We start from the raw sequence: 25,203 nt of genomic DNA, 5'->3' as shown, positions 1-25,203 counted from the left end.
TTATATATGCACCTGGTAAAGAAAATATTGAAGCTGACTTTTTATCCAGAAATCCGGTTTTAGAGAGTTTTGAAAATGAAGAGGATATACTGAAAGTGGTAAATATGATTACATTGGAAGAAATAGTGTTTGATCAAACATATAATGCAAATGAGATTAATGAATCCAAAAATGTGATAGAAAAAGGAAATATTAAATTCAAAAATCTTAAAAATAGACAAAGAATTTTTGTTTCTCAGAAGTTAGGTCATCAATTAATTAAAAAAGTACATGAATATTATGGTCATATTGGCGTTAGTCATCTCAGTGAAAAATTAAGGCCTTATTTTTTTTTTAAGAATATGGATCAAATTATACATAAATTCTGTAGCACATGTGGAGTATGTATAAAAAATAAAACTGGAAGAAGTAAACGAATTGGTTTACTTTCTAAATTAGGACCAGCCACAACACTTAATGAAATAATGTCTATTGATTCAGTAGGAGGTTTTGGTGGTAATAGATCATCTAAAAGGTATTTACATATTCTAGCAGATCACTTTTCGAGGTATGCATTTATTTCATCTTCTAAAGGTAAATGTGCAAAAGACTTTATTAAATTAATTGATCCTATAGCAAAACAACACCAAATAAAAATAATTTTAGCAGATCAATATTCAGGAATCAGATCAAAAGAAGTTAAAGACTATATGCATACAATGAATATTAACTTAATATTTACATCTGTTGATTGCCCAGAATCAAATGGATTAAACGAAAGACTGAATCAAACTTTAATAAATAGAATAAGATGTAAAATGAATAGTATTAAAAAAAAAGAGCATGGCCCAAAATAGCAGAAAAATGTGTAGAAGAATATAATAATACAATACATAGTGTTACTAAATTTTCGCAATCTTATCTTTTATTTGGTATAAAACCTATGATTGTTCCAGTTGAATTACAAGAAAAAACATTTAATTTGGAAAAAGATAGAGCAGAAGCAGTAATAAATTCAAAAAATAATTATGACAAAAATAAAAAAAGAGTAGATAAAATAAGAACAGAGTACACATTCAAAGAAAATAAGTTGGTGTACATTTAAAATGGTAATAAATTAAATAGAAACAAATTAGATGAGATCAGAAGTGGACCATTTCGGATAATAAAGAAGGTGTCGAATTCCATATATGAAGTTGAATGAGATAGAAAAAGTAAAGGTAGAAATTTTTACAATTGCAATAAACTAATTCCAGTTCAAATACGAGATTTCCAGTTAGGCAGTGAACCGGAATATGATCCTGGAAGAAGGGAGGTGTAACAGTGGTAGCAGTGTTGCATCACTGTTATAATTTTATTGATTTCATAATGAGAATGTTATTATCATTAACTTTTTATTTTCAAGTGTGAAATTGTAATTTCTATTATAATATTTTGTTTATGTAAAATAATGAAAGTATAAGTAATAAGTTATAAAAATCGATTTACTTTTATAGGTAAGTCTATAATTTATTATATGATATGTATTGTATGATATATTAATAAAATATACTTTTATAGTGAAATCGATTGACTTGTTAATCCAAGAAAGATACAGAATTACATATATATATAAAGAAAAAGAAAATATCGAAATCATTTGTAATATATTTTTCACGGCGCACACCAGAGGTGCTATAGCCAAACTAGTCAGATTTGGCGTAAATGTAAAAATTATAAATACAAAAATAAAATAATTAAAAATTATGGCAATATATTCAAATTATGTAATACAAATAAAAAAAAGAAATAATATTAATGTTGTCACCAAACACTACGATCAAAAATGGTAAAATTATATCATATACCTACCAATATTAAATATTAAATGTAAAAATAATAAATCCATAAATAAAATAGTGAAGAATGATGGACACACATACAAATTAATAAATCGAAGTATTAAACTAATAAATTTGAATTAAAAAAACTCATTATTTTATATTTATATAATTTATTTGTGACGCTAAAACGCAGCCTATGGATATAATTTAGCTAATTGTGATAGTCGCAATAACAGAGGTAGTCTTGGGTGGTAGTTGCGAAAATATAGCCATAGTCTCGTATAACAGGAAAGTACCATTTTGGTAGTCTTAGATAACAGGATTGTGATGCTGTCAAAAAATAAGGTAGTCTCACGTAACATGAAAGTACCAAAATAATAATATTATGTTTTAAAGGAACCTTTTCGTCACCGACTCGCGGTCCTGTGGGATACAAAAATGTGCCGCAGTCAAAGTGTTAACTATCTATAGTTTTCAATTTGAAATTTAAAGAAATTGGCAAAATATGCAAAATAAGCATAAAAATGTTAAAATAAGCACTTTCCTGCAAAATCTATCAATTATGCAAAAATATGCACATTCAAAAATTTAGATCTGATATCGAGGCACCGAGAAATAAATTTATTTCGCACTCTGCTATATTTAACAATAATTAAACAAAGTATGCAAATGCTACAAGTTCCTAAGCCTACTCATGAGTGTAGAAAAAGATATTTTAACTTCTATTAGTGTAGATAGTGTAATTGATAAGGATTCATTAAATAGTGAGTCTTTAAAAAAAAAACGAGTGTGTGAGTTACACTCTGGAGAAGTAAAACTTCTTTCATAAGTATTGGGTCCGTTAAATCATAAGTGAGATACCTAACTAAATAAATAAAAATTAGTGTCTTGTGAGATTCGCATTTAGAAATAAGTATTAATACTTCTACGTATTTTACATTATTTCATTTTATGTATAGGTATACTATTTGATTGTTACTTGAATCACAATAACATAATATTTACGCTGTGTCTAGATACCCGGGTGCCCGTGTAGATAAAGCGTACACGGACCCATCCGTGTATATATCCGATACCCGAATTGGTCGAATTGTTAATGCGCATGCGCCTTAGATACCATAATATTATTTCATGTTTATATGCTATTTATAGGCTAACTAGTTTTATTTTATTTTAACTAGAGTGTCAGTGATGAACTACCAAATTTTTTTTTAATTTTGAAGTTTGTATACTCATTTAACTCAAGATGAAGTTAGGTGACGAATTTGACGAATTTGAGAGAGTGCTTAAACTTTATAAAGATTCAAACTTTGTAGATTTTTCAGTACATGATTGCAAAACGTTAGAATCTATAAGGGCGAAGCATCCAGCTGGTAAAGGCGCAAATGCCCCAGAACAATTAAAGTACTACTATATTAAGTATTTATGTGTACACGGTGGTGTGTATAAAAAAAGGAAAACATGCCTCGACAAACGTATAACCTCGTGAGTGCTTAATTTATGTTTTTAAGTGTGTAGTGCTCTAGTATCTGAGTCCTAATAATAATTATATTATTCATTATTGTTTAATTTCAGAACATTAAAACAGGGCTGTGAAGCAAATATTTATTTGCTAATAAATGAAAAGGGAAATGCACTAGTTATTTCAAAACTCAATGAAATTCATAATCACCCTATATCTCGTACTATGTATAGTTTTCTCCCAAACCAACGTAAGGTAACACCAGAAACAACGGCAGCAATTGTTGAATAAATGGACTTAAATGCCAATAAAAAATTAATCCAGAATAAGTTGCTCCATGAAACAGGAAAGGTTATAACATTGAAAGACATTACAAACAAATGTAGATCAGATAGGTATTTAACTATTATAGACTACAGTATAGGTACTATACTAGCACATATTGACTTTAAGAACCTAATCCTTATTCATTGATAAACAGTCATGATTAATTAAGGTTCATTCGTTTATCGGTTTATCATAAAGTAATTAAGTACCTATTAGTAGTCATGATAGTTCTTAGGTAGGTATTAATATTAATTATTAATAATTGTACTGTGACTGACTAACTCTAATAGGAAGAAACACCAAGTCAATACAATTTTTATTTTAAATAAAATTGGTAAAAAAAACATTATATTTGTAGATGAACACTATAATATCTTGAACTCCATTGATTTTAATAAATTATTAGTTATTACACATACCTATTATTTTTAATTTATTTCAAACATCTTTTAGCCACTCAGCAACAAAATATTTGAACTATTTACTATTAATCTTTATAGCCTGTACCAGGATTTTTTTTAGGGGAGTATATTATAAGTCATTAATCTGTATATTAATAATATAATAAATATGAGATAAAACCATATGATAACTTTTTCATACCACAAATTCTATTATTTATATTAACATTTGTTTTTTATTAAAAGGAAAACAACAATCAAATTGCGATATTGAAGAAATAATTAAAAAATTTAAAAAAACATATTGTTGTTCAGTGGAATTGTCTGTGTCTGATGATAATAGTTTGGTTGGGATATTCATTCAGGACAAAATTATGCAAGAGTCATTTCAAGCATACCCTGAGGTAAAAATACTATAATTTTTTTTTTTTATATCAAATATCAATTATAGTAGAAACTGTTTATAATGACACCGGTTGTAATGACATATTGGGTGTAATGACCTTAGATTGAAAGTCCCTGCAAAACTCCTATATGGAGTTATATAGATACTCCTATTATTGGTTAGAATGACAAACGGTTATTATGACCTATTTTCCTTGGTCCCTTGAATGTCATTATAAACGGTTTATACTGTAATAATTTTCTATAAGCCACCTAGTTTAAAACAAATTTAACCTAAAGGCCTAAACAGTAAATGTTGTAATATTATTTGAAACCAATTATAAATCTAAAATTTTTAATAGTAGGTATAAACTATAAAGTAATAATAGTTTATTAATATTTTAAAATTATTTTTAAGTGATTTTTGTTGATGAAATTAATAGACTGAAAAATGCCAGTATATATATTATTATTAGAAGACGGTAATGGAAAAAGTGAAGTAGGAGGCATTGGATTACTTGTAAATGAAGAATATGAAACACTTCTATGGTTTTTTCAAACTTTCAAACGCTTAAACTCTGCCAGCACTTTAATTTGTTTGTTTGTCAGCGATAAAGACATGAAAGAATGGTCAGTTATACGAGAAGTATTCGCAAATGCTTTTTTAGAAATATGTTTATTTCATGGTTTAAGAAACTTTGATAGAGAATTAACTTGTAAAAAACGTGGAATAACACCCAAAGTACGAGATCAAGTCAAAAGTATTTTTGAAAAATTATGCTATTCAAAAAATGAAGAAGAATATTCATGTTTATATAAACATCTCCAAGAAGTTGCACCTAATTCAGTTTTGAAGTATTTTGATAATAATTGGCATGAATGTTTAAGGAATGAATGGGTACCTAACAGGTTTAACTAGCAATAATGGATGCTTTATGAATTTAACAAACAATAGATTAGAAAATTCTAACGGTAAATTAAAAAGTGTAATTCCTATTTTTTCAAATTTGGAAACATTTGTGGATAAATTATTTGTTGTTGTTAGATGCTTAAGATTAGAAAGGGATAAAAATGCACTGAAAATGGTTCAAAAACAGCCAAATATTAGTATACAAAATCCAGAATTAGTTAAATATTTTAATCTTTTAACACTTTATGCATTTGAATTTCTTAAAAAACAATTTCAAAGTAAAGTCTCTTTTTATCAAAATACAACAGAAAAAACATGTAACTGTCAATTTTTTATGGCAATGAGATTGCCATGCTGCCATATATTTGAATATCAACGAAAATCAAGTTTTCAGTTGTATGATTCAACCCTATGTGATAAACGATGGTCAAGAGAATTCTACTACAGATCACAAAGAGCTTTAAAAACAGCCATAGACAAATCTGAATGTTATCAACAAGATGATGTGGAAATAAATTGTGAACCTCATATAGAGCATATTAAATCAAAAAAACCGAAAAGTAGTCATGAGAAATTTCGAAAAGCATCTATTTGTACTACTAAAATTGCTGAGCTTATTTCATATACATCCAATGTCCATTTTGATAGAAAACTTGAACAACTTAATTTACTGTTCAGTAGTTGGAGTGATGGAAAAGAGATTTCAATTACAGTTATTGATGGTATAAACCTATATAATAGTGGTATGTGTTTCTAACTTAATAAAATAAATGTCTAATTTTTCTAATATTATATGTTTTCTTATGTATACTTAAAGGAAATAATGAACGAACAGAAGAGCCAATGAACTCAGACAATATTAATGATGATAATGATGCCAATGTGTGCACTGATAACATGATTTAAGTGGTAAACAAAACTTAACTAGTTAATTAACCAAAAACATAATACTGCATTTAGGGTGTTACTTTATTGTATTTTTTCTTTATATATTCTTTAACATAATTACCCGTCAAATGTATGGTGTAACATACCATACAAAATGTAAATATATAATTTATATTATATATTTTTTAGTTAATTTTATGGACACAAGTTATACTAAACAAAATGTCAACACCATTCAACATGGTCATAACTATTTTATTACTGCTGATGCAGTATATGGTTTAAAGAAAGAGAATTATGCTGATGTCTATAAATCTATTTTTAATGATACCTCAACTGATCAATTAGATAAAGATGTGTCATTACTTACTTTTGGTACCTATTTTTTTAAATTAAATATTTTCATTTGTATATGATACATTTAAGTAATGTTTATATTGAAAAAAATAATGAATGATTTTCCAGATCAACCTGAGAAAACATCAATAGCAATAACCAATGTACCGAAATCAGTTTTAAAAGATTCTACAAATCATTCAATTGGTATAATTTATATTCTTTTTAATCAATTATTATTAAGATTTTGAGTTATTTTAATATTTTTAACGATTGCCCATTTCAGCTGTTAGTGATATAATATTACCAACTAAAATTAAAACCTCTAGTCGACCCAAAGGGGCTGCATTGACAACAATTCGATTACCAAAAAAAAAGGATTATGCAAACCAGTTGCTTTTAGACTCAAACACTATCTAGAGCAACAAAATATAACTATTCAGTGGTTAACAAATAATCATTCAATTGCACAAAATGTCAGAAAACAAAATTATATTATACAAAGAGAAGACATAAAAACTCATGTGGAACTCATTCATATGGGAATAGTTGAACCAGAAGTTAATATTAATTTAATCAAACCATTGTGTAGTACTGGTGCTTGGGATTCACTCAAAGACATAATTAAATTAAAAAAACAAATTAATGTCTGGGTATGTCCTACTTGTCAAAGTGAAATTAATTATGAAGATTCCATTTTATGTAATTCCTGTTTAACGTCGTACCAAAAAAAAATGTGTTAATGTAACATCCAAAAAGGTAAAATCGAGTTGTTCTTGGTTCTGCTTATATTGTTATAATTTGAAATCAAAAACTAACTGACTACATTAATTTCAATATAATTATATTTATCATAAGAAATTGTTTGCAATGTCTTCGTTATTTGTCCACACCACCTAAGATGAACTTCACTCTCAACTCAGAATCCAATTCTAATGGCCTTAAAAAATCTTGAGTAGGTACATATAATACTGCCATAGTGCCATAACTTAATTTGTTTTTATAATCTTGTAACTTGATGTCTTGACATTTATTATTGTTGTAAAGTTGGATGCATATTGAATAAAATATAATATTTTCTTTTGGCACCCTTTAAGGTCTAACTTAGTACATGACTATTTTTTTTTAAATGTTTAAAAATTATTTAGTGGAAAAATATATTAAATGTATTAGAGGCTCATCGCTCATTAAAATAATTTTATTTATTATACAATCGATTATTATTAATTAGTAAGTCAAAGATATGATAGTGATGATACTGTAGATACAGTATATCTACTATTGGTAGGCTACTAAACAGATCCAAAAATATATAATATCTGCTCAGTACACAATAACATGTCATTATATTCAGCTATATATTAGTTTGGTGGTTTGGTCTATTTATCAAAATCAACTAATTTGTATTATGATATAATTAAAATAACAAGGTTATACGTTTATCAAGGAATGTTTACCCTTTTTTATACATACCACCATGAACACATAATAATATAATATACTTTATATAGTAGTACTTTAATTGTTTAAAAAAAAATTAAAATGGAAAATATATTAACTAATAAAATATTGTAAGATACTTTCACAAAGTATTTAATATAAATTGTTCATTTTAAACATAATATGTAATAAACAATAAATTAAAGTTGGAAATCGATAAATTCGTCACAATAAATTATAATTTATAATAATAATTTATTTATAATTATAATTTTACATTCTCAAAATCTTGGAAATTGATAAATTCGTCACCTAACTTCATCTTGAGTTAAATGAGTATACAAACTTCAAAATTAAAAAACAATTTGGTAGTTCATCACTGACACTAGTTAAAATAACATGAAGCTAGTTAGCCTAAAAATAGCATATAAACATGAAATAATATTATGGTATCTAAGACGCACGCGCATTAACAATTCGACCAATTCGGGTATCGAATATATACACGGATGGGTCCGTGTACGCTTTATCTACACGGGCACCCGGGTATCTAGACACAGCGTAATATTTATCACAACACATTGACATTGCGTTTATAATTTTATACATAATTCCTACATAATTACCATAATAACCAATACAAATAAGGTGATTTGAATTTTTTACCAAATATTTATTTTGGTATCTTCTAAACTCGATAGGTAACCATAATTTCAAAAAAATGGCTATTTTTATTTTTTTTAAATTTATGCATGATTACATTATTTTTATTTCAAAAACAATTGTCAATAACACTACCAATACACTTTTGTAACCTCACTTTTTTTCACTAAGAGGAGTAGAGTTGAAAAAAAAATAGAAACACACTAAGCAAATGACGCACAATCACAATCGGACATATAACATTTAACCATTCAAGCGATTTCAGTCGCAGTCATACACACACATTCATACACCGTTTCATTTTTTCGTGACGTTTCATTCTTTCGTGGCGTTTCATTTTTCGTGACGATTTTTTTCTCAATCCATACCTCAAGAAAGAAGTTTTACTTCAAAAATATTAATGTATTCACTATGTAGATATAAAATATATTAGGTATAATATTATCTTATACCTGATTTAAAACAATTAAAAATATATCTGTACTAAGAGTACCTATATTACTTATTATTAATATATTAATAAGTTATAATAGTTTTGTATTGTATTGTTATATTAAAATAAAATGTCAATCGTGTCTTATTTTTTGGAGCCCTTATTCAAATTACTTCCCGGTAAAAAAAATTTAAGCCTATCCACCACTGTTCACTAGGATATGATTTTGAATTTTATAAAGAACAGATTTATGCACAAGGATTTATTACTACACATCTTAACTGTGTGGATAAAATGAATTTTCAAGCAGCCAAAAAAAATGTGTAGTAATGATGTAATAAATCTTTTGAAAACAATCCCTGATACAAATGGTACTGTTGCATACTTGCGAATTATGCAGTATACTATATATCTGTACTTAACAATCAAAAATTGACTATTCAAGAAAGAATTTATAAAATTTGGTTTTTTAAATTTTTTTTGGAGAAATGGAGTATATATGAATAAAAAAACACAGTGAGTATAATTTATAATTATATAAATAATTTTCTTTCTACAAATGTATATCATTGTATTGAACTAAATGGGCATGCTGTAATTCAAATAGTGAATACATTTTTTTACAAATATGAACAAAAATCTTACAAGATATGTTTGTACCTTAGCTCACAGCTCACAACCATGTGAGCAACTGTTTATAACCACAATGCCTTTGACTTCAACTTTAAATACAGCATTAAACTTCAGAATAAAGAAATTATAAGTTGCATAAGATGCACTGAAACATTAAACGAAACTTCTAATGATCTACAATATACCCCAAACACCGAAGACCTATCTCAAAATAATTTTTTCATGTTCACCAGCAGTCGTAAACAATCCTAATTTTCTTTATAAGTTTATAAAACTAATAGTTTCAATGAATTATTAAATTTAAACAATATATTAGTTAATGATGCATTTTGTGGTTCTAAAAAATTACTTGAAACATTGGGCATTGATACTCGAAATTTGTTTATTTCAGATTACCTTAGTTTTAAATTCAGGGCTTGAAACCGATATTCGATACCGGTTTCGAATACCGGTTAAAATCGTTAAAAACCGAAATCGAAATCGGAAAATGTCAATACCGGTATCCAAAACCCAAATCGAAATCGGAAAATAATAATAATAATATACAAATTTAATAATACACATGTTTGACCACCGTCAGTTGAGCACGTGTATAGCTCTCGCGATTGTGCGCATTTATATAGCTTCCGATAACAATATAGTGCTCTGTTATCTACGCCGACGGCCGATAAACAGGTAATTTGTTTTTAACGATTATTTAATATTGACTAAAATAAAGATAAAACAGGCAATCTACTTATAACAAAACCTCCATACAAAAAGAATACCCCAACACTTATAAGGAAATCTCTTAAAACATGAACAAAAATACAAATTAACTTACTCCTACGTATATCTCATAAAACTCAAAACAAAGCATAAAGTCAAGCTCAAAAAAAAAAATCGAAATAATCCAAGTATCTCAAATTAATCATATAAAAGCCGGAACAAACATTAAAGGCTTTGAACGCATACGGAGCTTTCGTCGACAAATGTATATCAAACAAGAAGACATAAACAAACTTCCTGACTCTTTGGTCATCAATTACAACCAAACATCGTTTCGAATATTTTTCACAGACAACAAGATCATTTGTTTCTTATGTAAAAGAGTGGGGCACACTACTACATGATGCAATAAACATACATCTCCAGATAACCAACAAAATATACAACCACAACTGTCCCAAACGATGGCAAATCAACATAATACCATTGATGAGCATTCTACATTTCTTCTGGATGACGTACAAATTCCAGACATTCCACTAATAGATGAAACCAACCTCCAAAATTACTCGGACAAACAAGATGAAACCAAAACCAAAATATTTTTGATTGTAATATAACAACTCAAACACCAATCGAAAACACAATCAATAAGCTTATACCTATCAAGAGACCTTTATCAGACACAAACTCCCCAATTGCCCTCACCTCCCCTACGGCATCAAACGGTATTTTCCCTATCACACAGTCCGATAAAAAAAAAAAAAAAAAAAAAAAATTAGCTCTGGATTTAACTCGCTGGTATTGACACAGGCTGAGCCTAGTAAAATAGATATCGCGCTGCAACCAACAGAGGAATTTTTCACTTCCAAAGTAGAAACACTGATAACTTTTATCCAGTTCACATATATATTTTGAAAATTTTACAAACAAATCAATCAATATAAACTCACTAGGTATGTGAAGAAGCCAATATATATAATATCGTACTTATGAACTGAATTGAAGAAGTTAATAAATAAATAAAAATCAGACCACTAAAGCCAGATGACTTACAAAATTGTCTAACCTTCTGTTTCAAGCAGCACCCTCACCCTCACCCACACCCACCCAGAACTGAAACCTATAATGAGTATAAACATAATTTAATGGAACATAAACAGCTTTGTAAAAAAGCTAAACGACATTAAAATAATTATATAAAACCACAATCCAACTAATATATGCCTACAAGAAACAAACCTTAATGGTAACTTTACCCCCCCACATTAATAACTTTAACACCTACACCACTAACAAAACCGGCTTCGAGCTAGCGGAGGGGTTGCAATTTTGGCTCGTTCAGAATATCCAAGCTCACAGGTTCCATTCCAATCTTCGATGGAAGTGGTCACCATTTCTGTTCAACTAGTTACTGAAATTAGTAATTACCCTATATTCAATACCAACAAATTATTATAAAACTATATTTTTTAAGAACTTCTGCGTTTAAATTTTTATTTCGATTCAATAAATAATAGATTTTGAGATATAGCCAATTCAAAATACGATAGAGGAGAAGCTTTTTGTATTTGTATTTGTTTAAATTTATCTTTATTAATTTTGTAGTATGATAACAATATAGTTTTGTTATCAATATTTTAAGTGTCAGTTGCAACTGTACATAAAATGGGATACAGAAGCACATGTTATTTTGTCGCATTTAATATGTATTAAATAATTAAAAATAAAGTGAAACAGTCTTTAATAAACATTGGTTGCAGTATAATATAAAACATAAAACATGGCGCAGTCAAATGGTGAAGTAGTTCCTGCTCCGTCGCCACTAGATATTAGTGAACCAACTATGATAATTCGCAATTTAAGGTTATTTAAGTCAAAATTCAAACTTTATTTATTAACTAATGACTTTGATGAAAAGTCAAATAAACTCAAAGTTGCAATACTTTTAAGTGTGATTGGTGATGAAGCATATTATGAGATCATATGAGTTTTCTAGAATCTATTAATATTACTAGTGATAATAATCCTGGAAAAATATTTCATGGAATACAACAGTATTATGAACCTAGAAGTTATGTTATAATTGAGCAATTAAAATTTTTCAGGAAGAAGGGCTTCCCTTTCAAGCATTTGACAGGACCCGATCATTTTAAAGTAAGATGTAGAGTTAATAATCAACATAAGGTATTAAATATTGGTGAATATTTTGAAAATAATAATATAAATAGTGAGTCTGGGCATAACTTATTTGATAAATGTAAGTGAACAGTGTCCAAATCCTAATAACATGAGTGGGTGGTTTAAAAATGTATAAATTATTAATTATGATGTAAATTTTAAGTTAGACACTGGTTCGGACATTGATATAATACCTTTAAGTCTGTTTAATAATATTAAAAAGAATGAAACTGTTGAACAGATTACTTGTAAGATACAAGCATATGGGAGATATGTTATTAAATTAATTAAGGCTGTAAAAATGAATTGTTTGATTTTCAATCAAAATGTTAAGCTCAGGTTTGTTATTGTAGATGATAAAATACAAATGTAAATGTATACCTATTATAGGACTAGACACATGTATTAAGTTTAGTTTGGTTTGCAAAACAGAAGTAAATTGAATTAATAGTAAAGATGAGGTGAAACAGTTAGTTAGTGAGTATAAGGATGTGTTTGAAGGTTTAGGATGTTTTCCAGAGGAATATGATATAAAAGTTAGAGAGAATAGTGAAGGTTGAATTAATCCACCAAGAAGAGTACCAGAATCAATAATAATGAACTTAAAAAAATATTGGATGTCATGATTAAAGATGGTGTAATAGTGCCAGTAGATAGACCAGGTAAATAGTTAAATAATTTTGTTATTGTTGAAAAGCCCAATAAAAAATTGCGTATCTGTTTAGATCCTTTAGAATTGAACCAAGTCATAATTTGTGAACATCATTTAATACCAACAATGGATGAGATTAGAATAAGCTTAAGTAATAAAACGTGGTACTCATTTTTAGATCTTAAAAATGGGTTTTGGCAGATTAAACTGTCTGAATTCAGCAATATCTGTAGATTTAGTACGCCTTTTGGATATTATACATTTACTAAGCTTCCATTTAGGCTGCTATGTGCATCTGAAGAGTTTCAAAAACAGAATCAAAAGTGTTTAGGGGATATTGAAAATACAAAAATTTATTTTGATAATATAATAATTGCTATTTGCTGCTGAGAATGAAAAAACACATGATATTCCAGTAAAGTCTGTATTGGAAAGGACGAAATCTGTTGGAATGAAATTTAAAGCATACAAGTTTATTTATAAAAATAAATAAATCAATTATTTGGGTATGATTTGTAGTGTGGAGGGAATGAAAGTTGACCCAGATCGAGTTGAGGCAATTAATAGATTAAATGAACCTAAAAATAAAGTAGAACTACAAAATTTACCTTAGGCAATTTATACCAACTGGACATGGACTAACATTCATAGTGAAGTTATAAGTCAATTGAAACATATAATTACTAACTCACATGTCCTCGTTAATTTTGATCCGAAAAAAGAAATAACAAAGGTCATTAGCGAATGAATATTTTATACACCAGAATTCCTATTTTAAAGAATTCCCAGACTTCCTTAAGAATTCATAGATTTCCTTTAGAATTCTTTGTAGACTATCTAGACTTACTATGGAATTCCTATGCTTTGTACACTGACTTCCTTTAGCGAATGAACCCCCCGGGAAATAAGTATTCAATGTGATAGCTCTAGTATTGGATTAGGTTGTTGTTTAATGCAAGAAGGAAAGCCAGTAGCATTTTCCTCCGGGAGTTTAATAAATTCAGGGAAACAGTACCCACAAATTGACAAAGAAATGTTAAGTATTTTATTTTTGTGTCGCAAGTTTTATAATTATATTTATGGGTATCGTACAAAAATTTGGACACATCATTCACCATTAACATCAATTTATAAAAATAATTTTCATACAGTCCTATCAAATAAGTTACAAAAAATGAAACTCAGACTGTTGATCTAGGTATGATTTAGAATTTAATTATTTACCAGGCAAAAAAATGCATATTGCAGATCTGTTGTCGAGAAATTATATTTATAATGAATTTAACAAGGAAATTAATATTAAAAAGAAAGTACATTCAATTAATAATACTATAAATGTTTCTAAAATAGCTGAGGCTGCAAAACATGAGCTAGTTTTAGTGAACATTTTAGAATACTATAATGAAGGTTAGCTGAAAGATAAAAATAAGGTAAATGGTGAGACTCATTATTGGAGTCTTTTTGATGATATTGTTGTTGAAAAGGGAGTTCTTTAAGTGAAAAAAAAGATTATTATGTCTTACAGCCTGAGACGGTTGGCATTAAAACAGTTACACGAAGGACATGATGATGTGAATAAAACTGTACTTAGAGCTAAACAGTTAGTATACTAGCCTGGGTTGGATAATGAAATAAAATAATATGTATATAGTTGTTAAGTTTGTGATAGGTTTAAAAATTTTAATACAAAAGAGCCATTAGAGCATCACAAGGTGGATAAACTACCTTTTGAAATTATAAGTTCTGACATATTGACTTATGTTGGTAAAGACTATGATATTGTATTTGATCATTATTCTAAATAGCTAGAAATAATCAAAATAAATTTTAAAACAGCTCAAGAAGTTATACAACAGTTAAAAAAATATCTTCAGTACGCATGGGTATCCACAAGTAATATATTCTGATAATCAATCTTATAGTTATGATGTATTCAAATAATTCTGTGTAATGTGTAATATACATCTACTAACATCTAGCCCTAGATACCATCAGTCTAATGGGACGGCAGAAAGGGCAGTACAAACGGCCAAAAAAATGCTTAGGAAAGCTAATTTTGAGAAAAAAGAAATATTAGACATTTTGCTTGAGTACATACTGTGTACAACTGTACCACAGATAGGAACTTCACCATGCAAGTTAGTCATCCAGCAAATGAGAATAGTTTAAAACCTAAAGCTGAAGTTAATGATGAAAGCAGGATGTTAAACTATCAAGTCAAGTATAAAGAATACTATGATAAAAGAACTAAAGCTAAAGATGAGTTTAATGCAAATGATGATCTGGTTATAAATGAAGGAAGAGTATGGTTAGTGGTTACCTTGTTAGGTCATAAGTAAATTAGAAATTTATCCAAGATCATATGTAGTCAAGCTACAAAACAGGCAAATAGTCAGGCATACACTGTATCAATTACATCACACAAAGGGGCAACACTTTATTAAAAATTATGAAGACAATGACGATTTAATATTAAGTAATAATTAAAAAGTGGTGAATGAGGAAAAAGTTAAAGATAGTCAAGGTAATAAAGAAAAAATGGTGTGAGAGTCGTGATGAAAAAGTTAAAGATTATCTCAGTGATTAACTAAGTTTTGTTGTTATGTAATTTATTTATTCTGAAATGCGGTATTATTAATCATTATTTATCAGTGTAATTATTATTTAAAACAACTGCTTATGTATACAGAAGGGAAGGATGTTTATGATAACAATTTGGTTTTGTTATCATTATTTTAATTCAACCTCAGTTGCAAATGTACATAAAATGGGATACAGAAGCACATGTTACATTGTCACATTTAATATGTATTAATTAATTAAAAATAAAAAGTATTTAATAAACATTGGTTGTAGTTTAATATAAAACATAAAACAAACTTTAATTTTAATCAGGGCCTTATATAAACACTTATTAGTTGATTTCTTAACACACATAGGTATTAGATAATAAAGACATGGATTGGATATAACGTCTTATTGTCTTATCTTATTATTAATAAGAAAATATATATATAAATAATTATAAATATTTATTGGATACCTACCTACTATGGTCATCTATTAACTTGGAGAAAATATGTTAACTCCTAGTCTTAACAAACGAAAAATACAATAACACCTACAAAAAACACCTAACTTTGAGGGGCTATATTTTACCAATGGATTATTCAAAAATTAAAATTCATAAAAAAAATAGTTTTATTCATTTTATACATAGGTTGCCATTTGAAAATCAGAAGTTGATAGGGATTTCACCTATTTTGGTTTATTTTTTAGATTTTTTACTGGGCAGATGGCGCCACTTTAATTTCATCACACCCGCATCATATTTCTCTAACCCGATAACTTTCTCAATTTTTTCATCTGTAAAAACCTTCTCCTGGCAATTATGACCCAAACAAAAAAAGAGTGAGCGAAATCGGTTCAGCCGTTCTCAATTGATGAATTGTTATACATTTTTGTCTCCATTTTTATATATATAGATTCAGGAGCAAAATATAAATTTTGGGGGGTAAACCAGGTGGAAGTAAATTTAAAAATATTAAAAAGTATGTGGACGTACAAGGAAGTACAAGGAGTTACACAAAAGTTTAAGGGATTACAAGAAAGTATAATGAAGAACATGGACGTATAAGGAATTACAACAAGGAAATACGTGGAAGGTATGTGTGGAAATATTCACAAAAAATATTTAACCAATTCAGAAATAATTACATGCAGATATATTTAAGAAAAGTGATAAGGTACCATCAGTAACAGCTGTCTTGAGAAAACTGATGCTAGGTTAGATTAGATGAAATAAGAATATACCAGCGGGTGAATTAAAATAGACTGACTGATTTGCACCCTGCAAATTGAATTATTAAACTCTAACAGTAATATACTTTCCGAGTCAGATATTTAATTTATAATACAGCCAGTATATAATATAAAAAAATCTATTTTATTTATATATTTTAGAAGTGACCAAAACTAGAATTTGCACTGATAATTTTGACAAATTTTAATGCCACTCAATTACATTGACATTTCTAGAGTTTGAGATATTTACTGTAAGCATTATTTATAAAAGTATTTGTTTTTTAGTTGAAAATAATAAAAAAAAAACGAATAAGTGGATGTCGCTCTGCTTTACAGTAAGTTAAAAATAGATTACTATAATGGTATTAAATTTGAATTCAATGATACTATATTAATTATATTGCTATTATTTAAAAAAAAAAAAAAAAATAAGGTACCTATAAAATAAATTCCAAACAAATCAAATCAGATTAATTATGCATGTACCAGTCATTCATAATATATGCAATCTATTATAAAGTATTAATATAAGTCATTAACAATATTACATCTATTACAATTAGAATATAAATTATCCTCTAGAAATTTCAAGTACTCACGAATAATGTTTTTAAACTACAATAATATAGCTAAAATTGTTATTGTTGGTTATTTAATATGTAAGTTTAACCAACTTTGTACTTAAAATATAGCCATAAAAAAAAAAAAACTGTGATTAGTTCTTTTTTTTTTGTTACATTGTTAATTACTTACATGAAATCTTGTATTAAATTTTTAATTCTTATAGCTATAAAAGTTTAACGCTTTATGTTTAACAACTAAATAATTTGTAAATTTTCAATTTAATGAATTTGGTCAATACCTATTTAAATTTTAAGCGGTTGTAAAAAAAAAATGGTACTATTGGTACTTGTTTGTTATCGCCCCGCCAGTACACCGTATAATATTTATCTCCCCGCCATTCTTATTTGTTATCGCCCCACATATAGTTATCGTGTTTAGCTCATGATAGATGATCTATTTTGGGAAATATTTTAGGAAATAACTACACTTTGCGAGACATTTTATATCATACTAATATAATATCAAATAAATAATAATATTATATTAGTACGTTGCTGGCTTAATAAAATGTAATAATAAAAAGATATTTCTGAGTTCTGGCCTCCTTTGTAAATTTATATTATTATTTTTTTAAATTTATAATTGTAATACATTTTTTAATTTTAAATGGCCTCCTTTGTAAATCTATAATAATAATACATGTTTTTATTGTATTATAATATATTTTATTTATGACGGGGCGATAACAAACAAGAGTGGCGGGGAAATAAATTTTATACGTTGTACTGGCGGGGCGATAACAAACAAGTACCAAAAAAATCATACTTATGTTTTGTCAATATTTTTCAATTACAATTGTATCAATATATAAGGAGTCTTATATAAAAAGGTCTTGTTTTTTGACCAAACAAATAAAATTTTATTGACATTTAAAGATATAAAAAAAAAATGTTGTATACAGCTCAAAACGAATCAAAATATTTTAAAAATTCTATCAAATATAGTAATTAATAAAAATAAACATGGTATAAATTTCAAGATTCTACAATTATTCATGTGTGAATTACAACAAAATAAGAAAATTATTACATGAGAAATTGAGTGAATATCCAATGTAATAAAATTTTAACTTCAAACGCTCATAAAAATGTAATTTGGATTTTCAGGAGACGTTTTTTCTTCTATAAGGTATGAAAACTTAAAGGTATCTTGTATTAAATTTTGAAATCTTAGATTTAAAAATAACATTTTTATGAATTTCTAACTTAATATTGAGCTTAATATAATTTGCAAATTATCGTGATTTTCACGAACCTTGTCAAAATTCTAACTTCAGACACTCCACAAACAACATACGAGGAACCTTGAATACATTTGTAAGTTTTTTGACAGACCGAAACATTTTTATTTTACATTAATTCATAATTGAAAAAAAAAGTTTATAATAATCGAAAATGCCATATGCCTATGAATCACGAGTCAACATATTTACGGTCAATAGAAAATGCTAATATAAACATTTAATAAAAATATGCGTCTACGGTAATTTGTGTAATAGTCACACCAAAAACAAAAATTGATTTATTCCGAACCAGGTTATGCATGAAAATTCTCCTTTTTCCTTGGTTATTTGTTTGTTTTTCCTGCTGCTTTTGAAAACTATTGAGAATATTTTACTTTTGACCCATCAAAGAACCAACTAGTATCACTTTCCAACCAGAAAATAAGATGTTGAAGAAAATCAAAGCACTTTTACTACATCAAAACGTGATGATAGACAAAACAAATAATAAAATGTGAGGAATGTATTGATTTTACAATAATGTATTTTTTTTTTTTTATTATTATTATTTTTTTTTGTCTGTCTGTCATCGCGTTTTGAAGAAGAAATAATGCTTTGATTTTTTACTTTAGCCCTACTTTGAAAAGTAAAATACATCTAATTGGTAGTTTAGGGCATCAAAAGTAAAAATGTCCAATAGTTTTCAAAAATTCAAGGTTTGTTATAAATTGTATTTTTTGTAGCAAAAAATCATTAGTCACAATTTTAATTAATAAGCATTTAAAATTCAAATGTTTACAAAATATGTAAAAATCACTATATTTTCAAGGAATTATGAAGTTGAAAATTTATTTAAATTGCTGTAATAAATACCTAAGGTTAAAAATCCTAACCCAAAGTTCACCATTACTTTTTCTTCAAATAATTATAAAAATACTACAAAGTTAATATGGAAAACATTTTGAGAGCGTATAAAATGTATATTTAAATATTGTGTGCGTATAAAATATAATATAATTTAAATATAGGTAATATAATAAATCTTAAACTGATAAATCATCTCTGTTTAGAATCGTTTTTCGTGTACAATGATACCTGTCATTGCATTCAAATTTAACACATCTATATAGTGACCTATTTTTAATCTATTCTTTCCTGCAACTCTCAATCTGTTATTTTATACACACTTAATTTATTCAACCAGGCTGGTTTCATAATTTAAATTTAAAAAAAAAAATATGTTTTTCTAATTTATTAGATATTATATACATGTTTATTGTAATTGTCGAAACTAATGGTTCTCATCAAGTTTCTTAAAAAAAAAAAAAAAAAAAAAAAAGGTATAATGACCTACTCACCATCTCTACTATACAACAGAGCGATACCCACATTTTTTCATTTTTTTTTTCTATTGTTATATTATATTATAGAAAATTTATATAAACTATTTTTTTAAATAAAATTTTCTATTTGTTTCACTCAAATCAAACTATGTAATATTTTATGCATTATTTATGATTTTATGAACATATTATTCTATGTCATAACAAATTCCATAATAAATATACATTTGATTTAACTTTTTAGATTTTTCATGAATTATAAATTTTTAACCCGGAGTTTTATAATACATATTAATATGATATATAGAGATAGACTAGAACTCTATACTTTTCAATCTTTTTATATCACAACCATTATTTATCCCTGAATATTTATTGTAATCATAGATAATATATGAGTATTATATTGCATTATCTATGATCGTGACCGACAATCCACATTATTAAGTTTGCAAAAATGACTTATGAACAATATAAATAATTCAAACAAATATTATAGAACTTATACTTTATACTGATAATACACCATACTAATTAGCTTACATTGATTCAATTAAATAATTTTTTATAAAATCTTAATATATAATATGCACAAATATATTGTCAAAAGTAGTACAAAAAGGTGCATAACAATGGAATTAAAAATAAAGTCTGTAAAAGTATGGATTAACCGAGGTAGAAATATAGGGAAGTTTAAATAAATCTACCTAAAGAAGAACACAAACATTAGTTTGTACTTGGGAGTTCTAAGAAAATATTTGTAAGTACATGGAAATAAAAATGAGTATTGTGAAATATATGACAATATTGAGAAGTACCTAAAAGTACAAGAATGTACTTGGAAGTACATAGAAGTATACATTGTTGAAAGTCTGGTGTACAAAAACATTAACTAGTAGTTCCGCCCCTCTAATATATTTAAATGATGACTGTACATAATTTACAACTGGATAAATCGACTTAGATAACTTTAAAAATTGATCAATACCAATTTAAAGCAATATTAAATTATTTTAAAATTATCGAAATATTACATATACAAATATTAGAAAATTACTTAAAATAAATACTACGTAGATAATGAGATTAATTTTACACAGGTTTTTACGTATGGACATGTGCATTACTGCATCATAAATGAGCGCAATGGTTGTGTGCGAAAAAAATAATACCATAAGCGTTTTGGAAATAAAGATAAAACAGAAAACAAAAAAAAACCGAAAACCGATCGATAGACGTTGAAATAATTCAATACAATTATACGGTGGCCCGGTGGCGGTTGGTTCAATGAGGTAAAAACAAAATGGCCGTTGGGTGACACGCAGTACGATTTTCGCAGAACAGAATGAGTGATAAAATGTCTATTTCTTAATCTTGTAATCGTTATCATTATTGAGACAAGTACGTACCTATTGTTTGACATGATGGCAAACGGCGAATAGTAACGTCGGCAACCTGAATTATTTCACAAAAACTTGAAGAAATTAATGCCGCGAGCAACACAAACAAACGACTAGGTACTCGAGAAACGGCTTACTCGGAATGGTCGCCATTCGCACGGGCTGCATCGGTGGAACCGGCACTACGCCGCAGTCGACCGTTGTCGCACGTTGTCGACCGCCGTCGCCCGTCACCGGCTGAGCCTGCCAGTTGAAGTCCGCGCCCAATAGGTGGTGTGGGGAGCTTCTTCGTCGACGTTGCCAAAGAGGGACGAGAGTGCCACGTACTAACACAGTAACACTGTGTATCAACTACTGATATGTGGACGTTTGTTAACAGTGTCAGCCGCTCTCCAAGACGTCGTTTTGTCCATGAAAAAATAATCTATTTAGTTATATCAGAGTCCGTTGTCATGATCGATGTATAGCCTGCTGGTATAGCAGCTGGTTCCATTTTCATTATAATTTATTGGCATATAATAATTGTGATCGATATTTTTACCAAAGCCATGAAAATACGAAAAATTCTCTCTCCGTATTCCGTACACTGGGCTAGGCGTGACTTAGGCGACGATTTCGACTTCCACGTCGACAGTTGTTTCTTAATTTCTTATACAGCCGCCGCCGCCGCGTCACACGTTGTAAATATTAATGTATAGTATAAAATATTGTTATTGATATATTCATAGTCGATAACTACGATGAAACCGGCAATTTTTTCCGTCGGCGCGTTCATGAGGCAATCGTTGATCAATTTAATATAATCCTGAAGTACATTAATTTGTATTCATTATTTTACTAACTGTCCTGCCCAGCGTGGCCTATGTTTAGGATTTGTTTTTTGTTTGTGTGTACCATATATCTACTAATAATAAGTAATAATAAATAATATCTTACTAGATAATGGCAATCATTTAAATACCTAAACAAAAAAAAAAAAATTTTTCGTGAGCTAAAATAAACTTATGCAAAGTTATCACCTAATTAGGTATAGGATGGAAAAAATCAACTAAAAACACTTGAAATCCACTGATAGGTATAACTTTTTATTAAAACGGTGCAGTTTTTGAGTTTATCGACTTCGATTAACCCAACGTGAAGAGTTTAAAATATAGCGACCAAACATCATAATTATAAATGATAATTATTATATCCTATCATAATAACAATAATTGAATTTTTATATATATTGCATTTATATATAAATATTTGAAAAAAATATATACATACAAAATGTTGACTAATTATAATTGTAATATAATTTGTAACCTATGTGAGTCCACTGAGATATACCCTTCACCTACCTTCAAATGTTATACTGTTGAAAAAATTAGATATCAAAAGTACATCGCACCCGTATATGTTGTATCCATCTAAACATATTGTACAACACGTTAAATTTGTGTGATTAAAACAGTGGTGATAAATTACGTATTCCATTTTCAAGTACAGGGTTCAATACTCGTGCAACCTAATAATTCTTTTTTCTCTATTTTTAGGAAAACGATAATTTCGTAAATTCTAGTTAAATTCTCAAATGAAATTTTCAAATAATTTTTATTCTAAATTGTGTATTTTATCGCCTTTTTTCAAGGGTTATAATTTTTATTTTTTTTACCTAAATAGTAAGCACATAATATATGCTGGTTTTTAAAATACATATATTGCTAGCTCGCTCAGACATTTAATATTGATAAATAATAAATACTACTATTATTTGTTACTTTTACACCCTGTCCTGTAAAATATTTATTTTTTATATTCAAAATTAATTTCGGTTACTTTATTTTAGATAATACTTATTTTCGACCTAGTTCAACATACTGTACCTTACTGCATACAAGAACCACTTTAATATTATTAATGCTTAATTAATTTCTTATCCCTTTATTTGAAACGTAATTTTAGGAAGTGATTATAAAACCTAACTTAAAACGGCAATTTACTTCTCCTTACTGTTCACCAAACAATTTAAATTTAAATTAATTGTCAGTGGACTTTCAATCTAAAATGTAATTTTTAAATTTATTTGAATTTATTACTGTTATAAATATTCACCAACCTTCATTTATATGTTTCTTATACAAACAGCAATAATTGTGATACACCTTGTGATGCTAACCATCATTGATCATTACTAATAGTTTTTCCAACCAATACTTATATTGAATAATCGAATATAAGATAGTAACTAACAATATTTACTTGAAAAATTTCTCAGATATCATCAAGTTCTCTGGCAGTTAGGCTCAATAAATAGCATAGGCAGAATTTCTCACCTTATAGTTAAGTTTTTATTTAAAACATTTAATGTTTCAAAGAGAAGATTGCTCATAAATCTTTAAAAGCTCTGGCACTATAATATATTAACTATTTTAATAAACTCTCAAATTTATGTCCCCAATGCAAAGCTCTCTCTATATTAATCTAGGTAAAATTATTTAAAAATATTCCAGAAGATTATTTGAACCTTAAAAACTTTCTAAACTCTTAGACAATCTTGGTTAAAATCAATATTATAACTTCTTTGGCTGCTCACAAGTTCCCACCTACACCATATTTTATTTCTAATAAAATATATCTGATCAAAAACATATATGTGAAATGAGAGCCAAGTTCTATATTATGATATATGTAGGGTTATGAGTATGAAATATTTCACATAAAATGTTTGCATTCAACTTTGAAATATTTCAAACTTGAAACTTTCAGTCTTCTTGAAATATTGAAAAATATAATATTTTAATATTTTTTTTTTAATTTTTGTTTTTGGTGTGTTTGACAAAATCACTAGTAGATGGGTACACTCGTTTCATAGCTGATTAGTGATAATCGTTTCACAATCATGTTTATCTTTGATGTTTATATATTATAATGATAGTTGATAATACTAATATGATATAATATTTATATACTATTTATTATTTATATATATTAATATACAAATATGATGTTATATTAGCCCTGTAGGCTGTAAATTATAAATTATAATAATACTATTATACTAATGATTTAATAAAGATAAAATTTTTATTTATATTATTAAAATAGGAATACTATAATGAGGTTTTAACTATTTAATTATTTTAATAAGGACTCTGGTTACAATTATATCAAATTGGTTATTATAAAATATTAATATTAGGAATATTTTTGATATTATTTACTTTTATAGTATATTGATATTATTCTTTATATTCTACACATAATATTAAAACATTTATATATTACCATTACATAGGTAGATCATATCAATCATCATTTTTACCATTTATTAAATAATTAGTTATAGATAGCAATTTTTTCAACTTATAACATGACTAATCAGGTTTTAGTGTTTTTAATTAGCTGATGAAGACTTGTATATATAATATATATGTATATTATTTTATCCCCTATTTTATCCTTTGGTAATTAATAAAGCTTCAAGTTTAAAAAAAAACTACTTCATTTAAAAACAAATATCATAAAGACTATGTGTTAGGTGCAATATTATATGCCACATAAAATGTATAAAATTTTAATATCACAGCATAATCATAATAATGATA

General features: G+C 27.4%; 2 protein-coding genes across 3 annotated transcripts in view; one reads left to right on the top strand and one right to left on the bottom strand.

Annotated features, from left to right (window-relative positions):
• LOC107167919 (uncharacterized) overlaps positions 1-21,925 on the bottom strand; it is a 43,688-nt gene extending 21,763 nt beyond the window's left edge. Inside the window, exon 1 of one of the 2 annotated variants that reach the window (XM_089224469.1) lies at positions 21,623-21,925. In XM_089224469.1, coding sequence (XP_089080595.1) covers positions 21,623-21,636 — 14 coding nt within the window. In that variant the 5' untranslated portion in view covers positions 21,637-21,925. The remainder of the gene's footprint in view (positions 1-21,622) is intronic. The other variant, XM_089224468.1, reaches the window with a different exon arrangement.
• On the top strand, positions 6,127-6,930 carry LOC149057099 (uncharacterized). Its single transcript, XM_089221963.1, has 4 exons — positions 6,127-6,191; positions 6,350-6,549; positions 6,640-6,717; positions 6,797-6,930. The coding sequence occupies exons 1-4, from the start codon at positions 6,130-6,132 to the stop codon at positions 6,928-6,930; spliced, it is 474 nt and encodes a 157-aa protein (XP_089078089.1). The 5' UTR covers positions 6,127-6,129.
• Positions 21,926-25,203: the final 3,278 nt, after the last annotated feature.

Source organism: Diuraphis noxia, unplaced genomic scaffold (genome assembly GCF_037042655.1).
Source record: "Diuraphis noxia isolate RWA-SAM2 unplaced genomic scaffold, SU_Dnox_SAM2 contig0003, whole genome shotgun sequence".
NCBI lineage: Eukaryota > Metazoa > Arthropoda > Insecta > Hemiptera > Aphididae > Diuraphis > Diuraphis noxia.
Note: the sequence above shows the minus strand (reverse complement) of the source record. Positions and strands in the feature narration are given on the sequence as shown.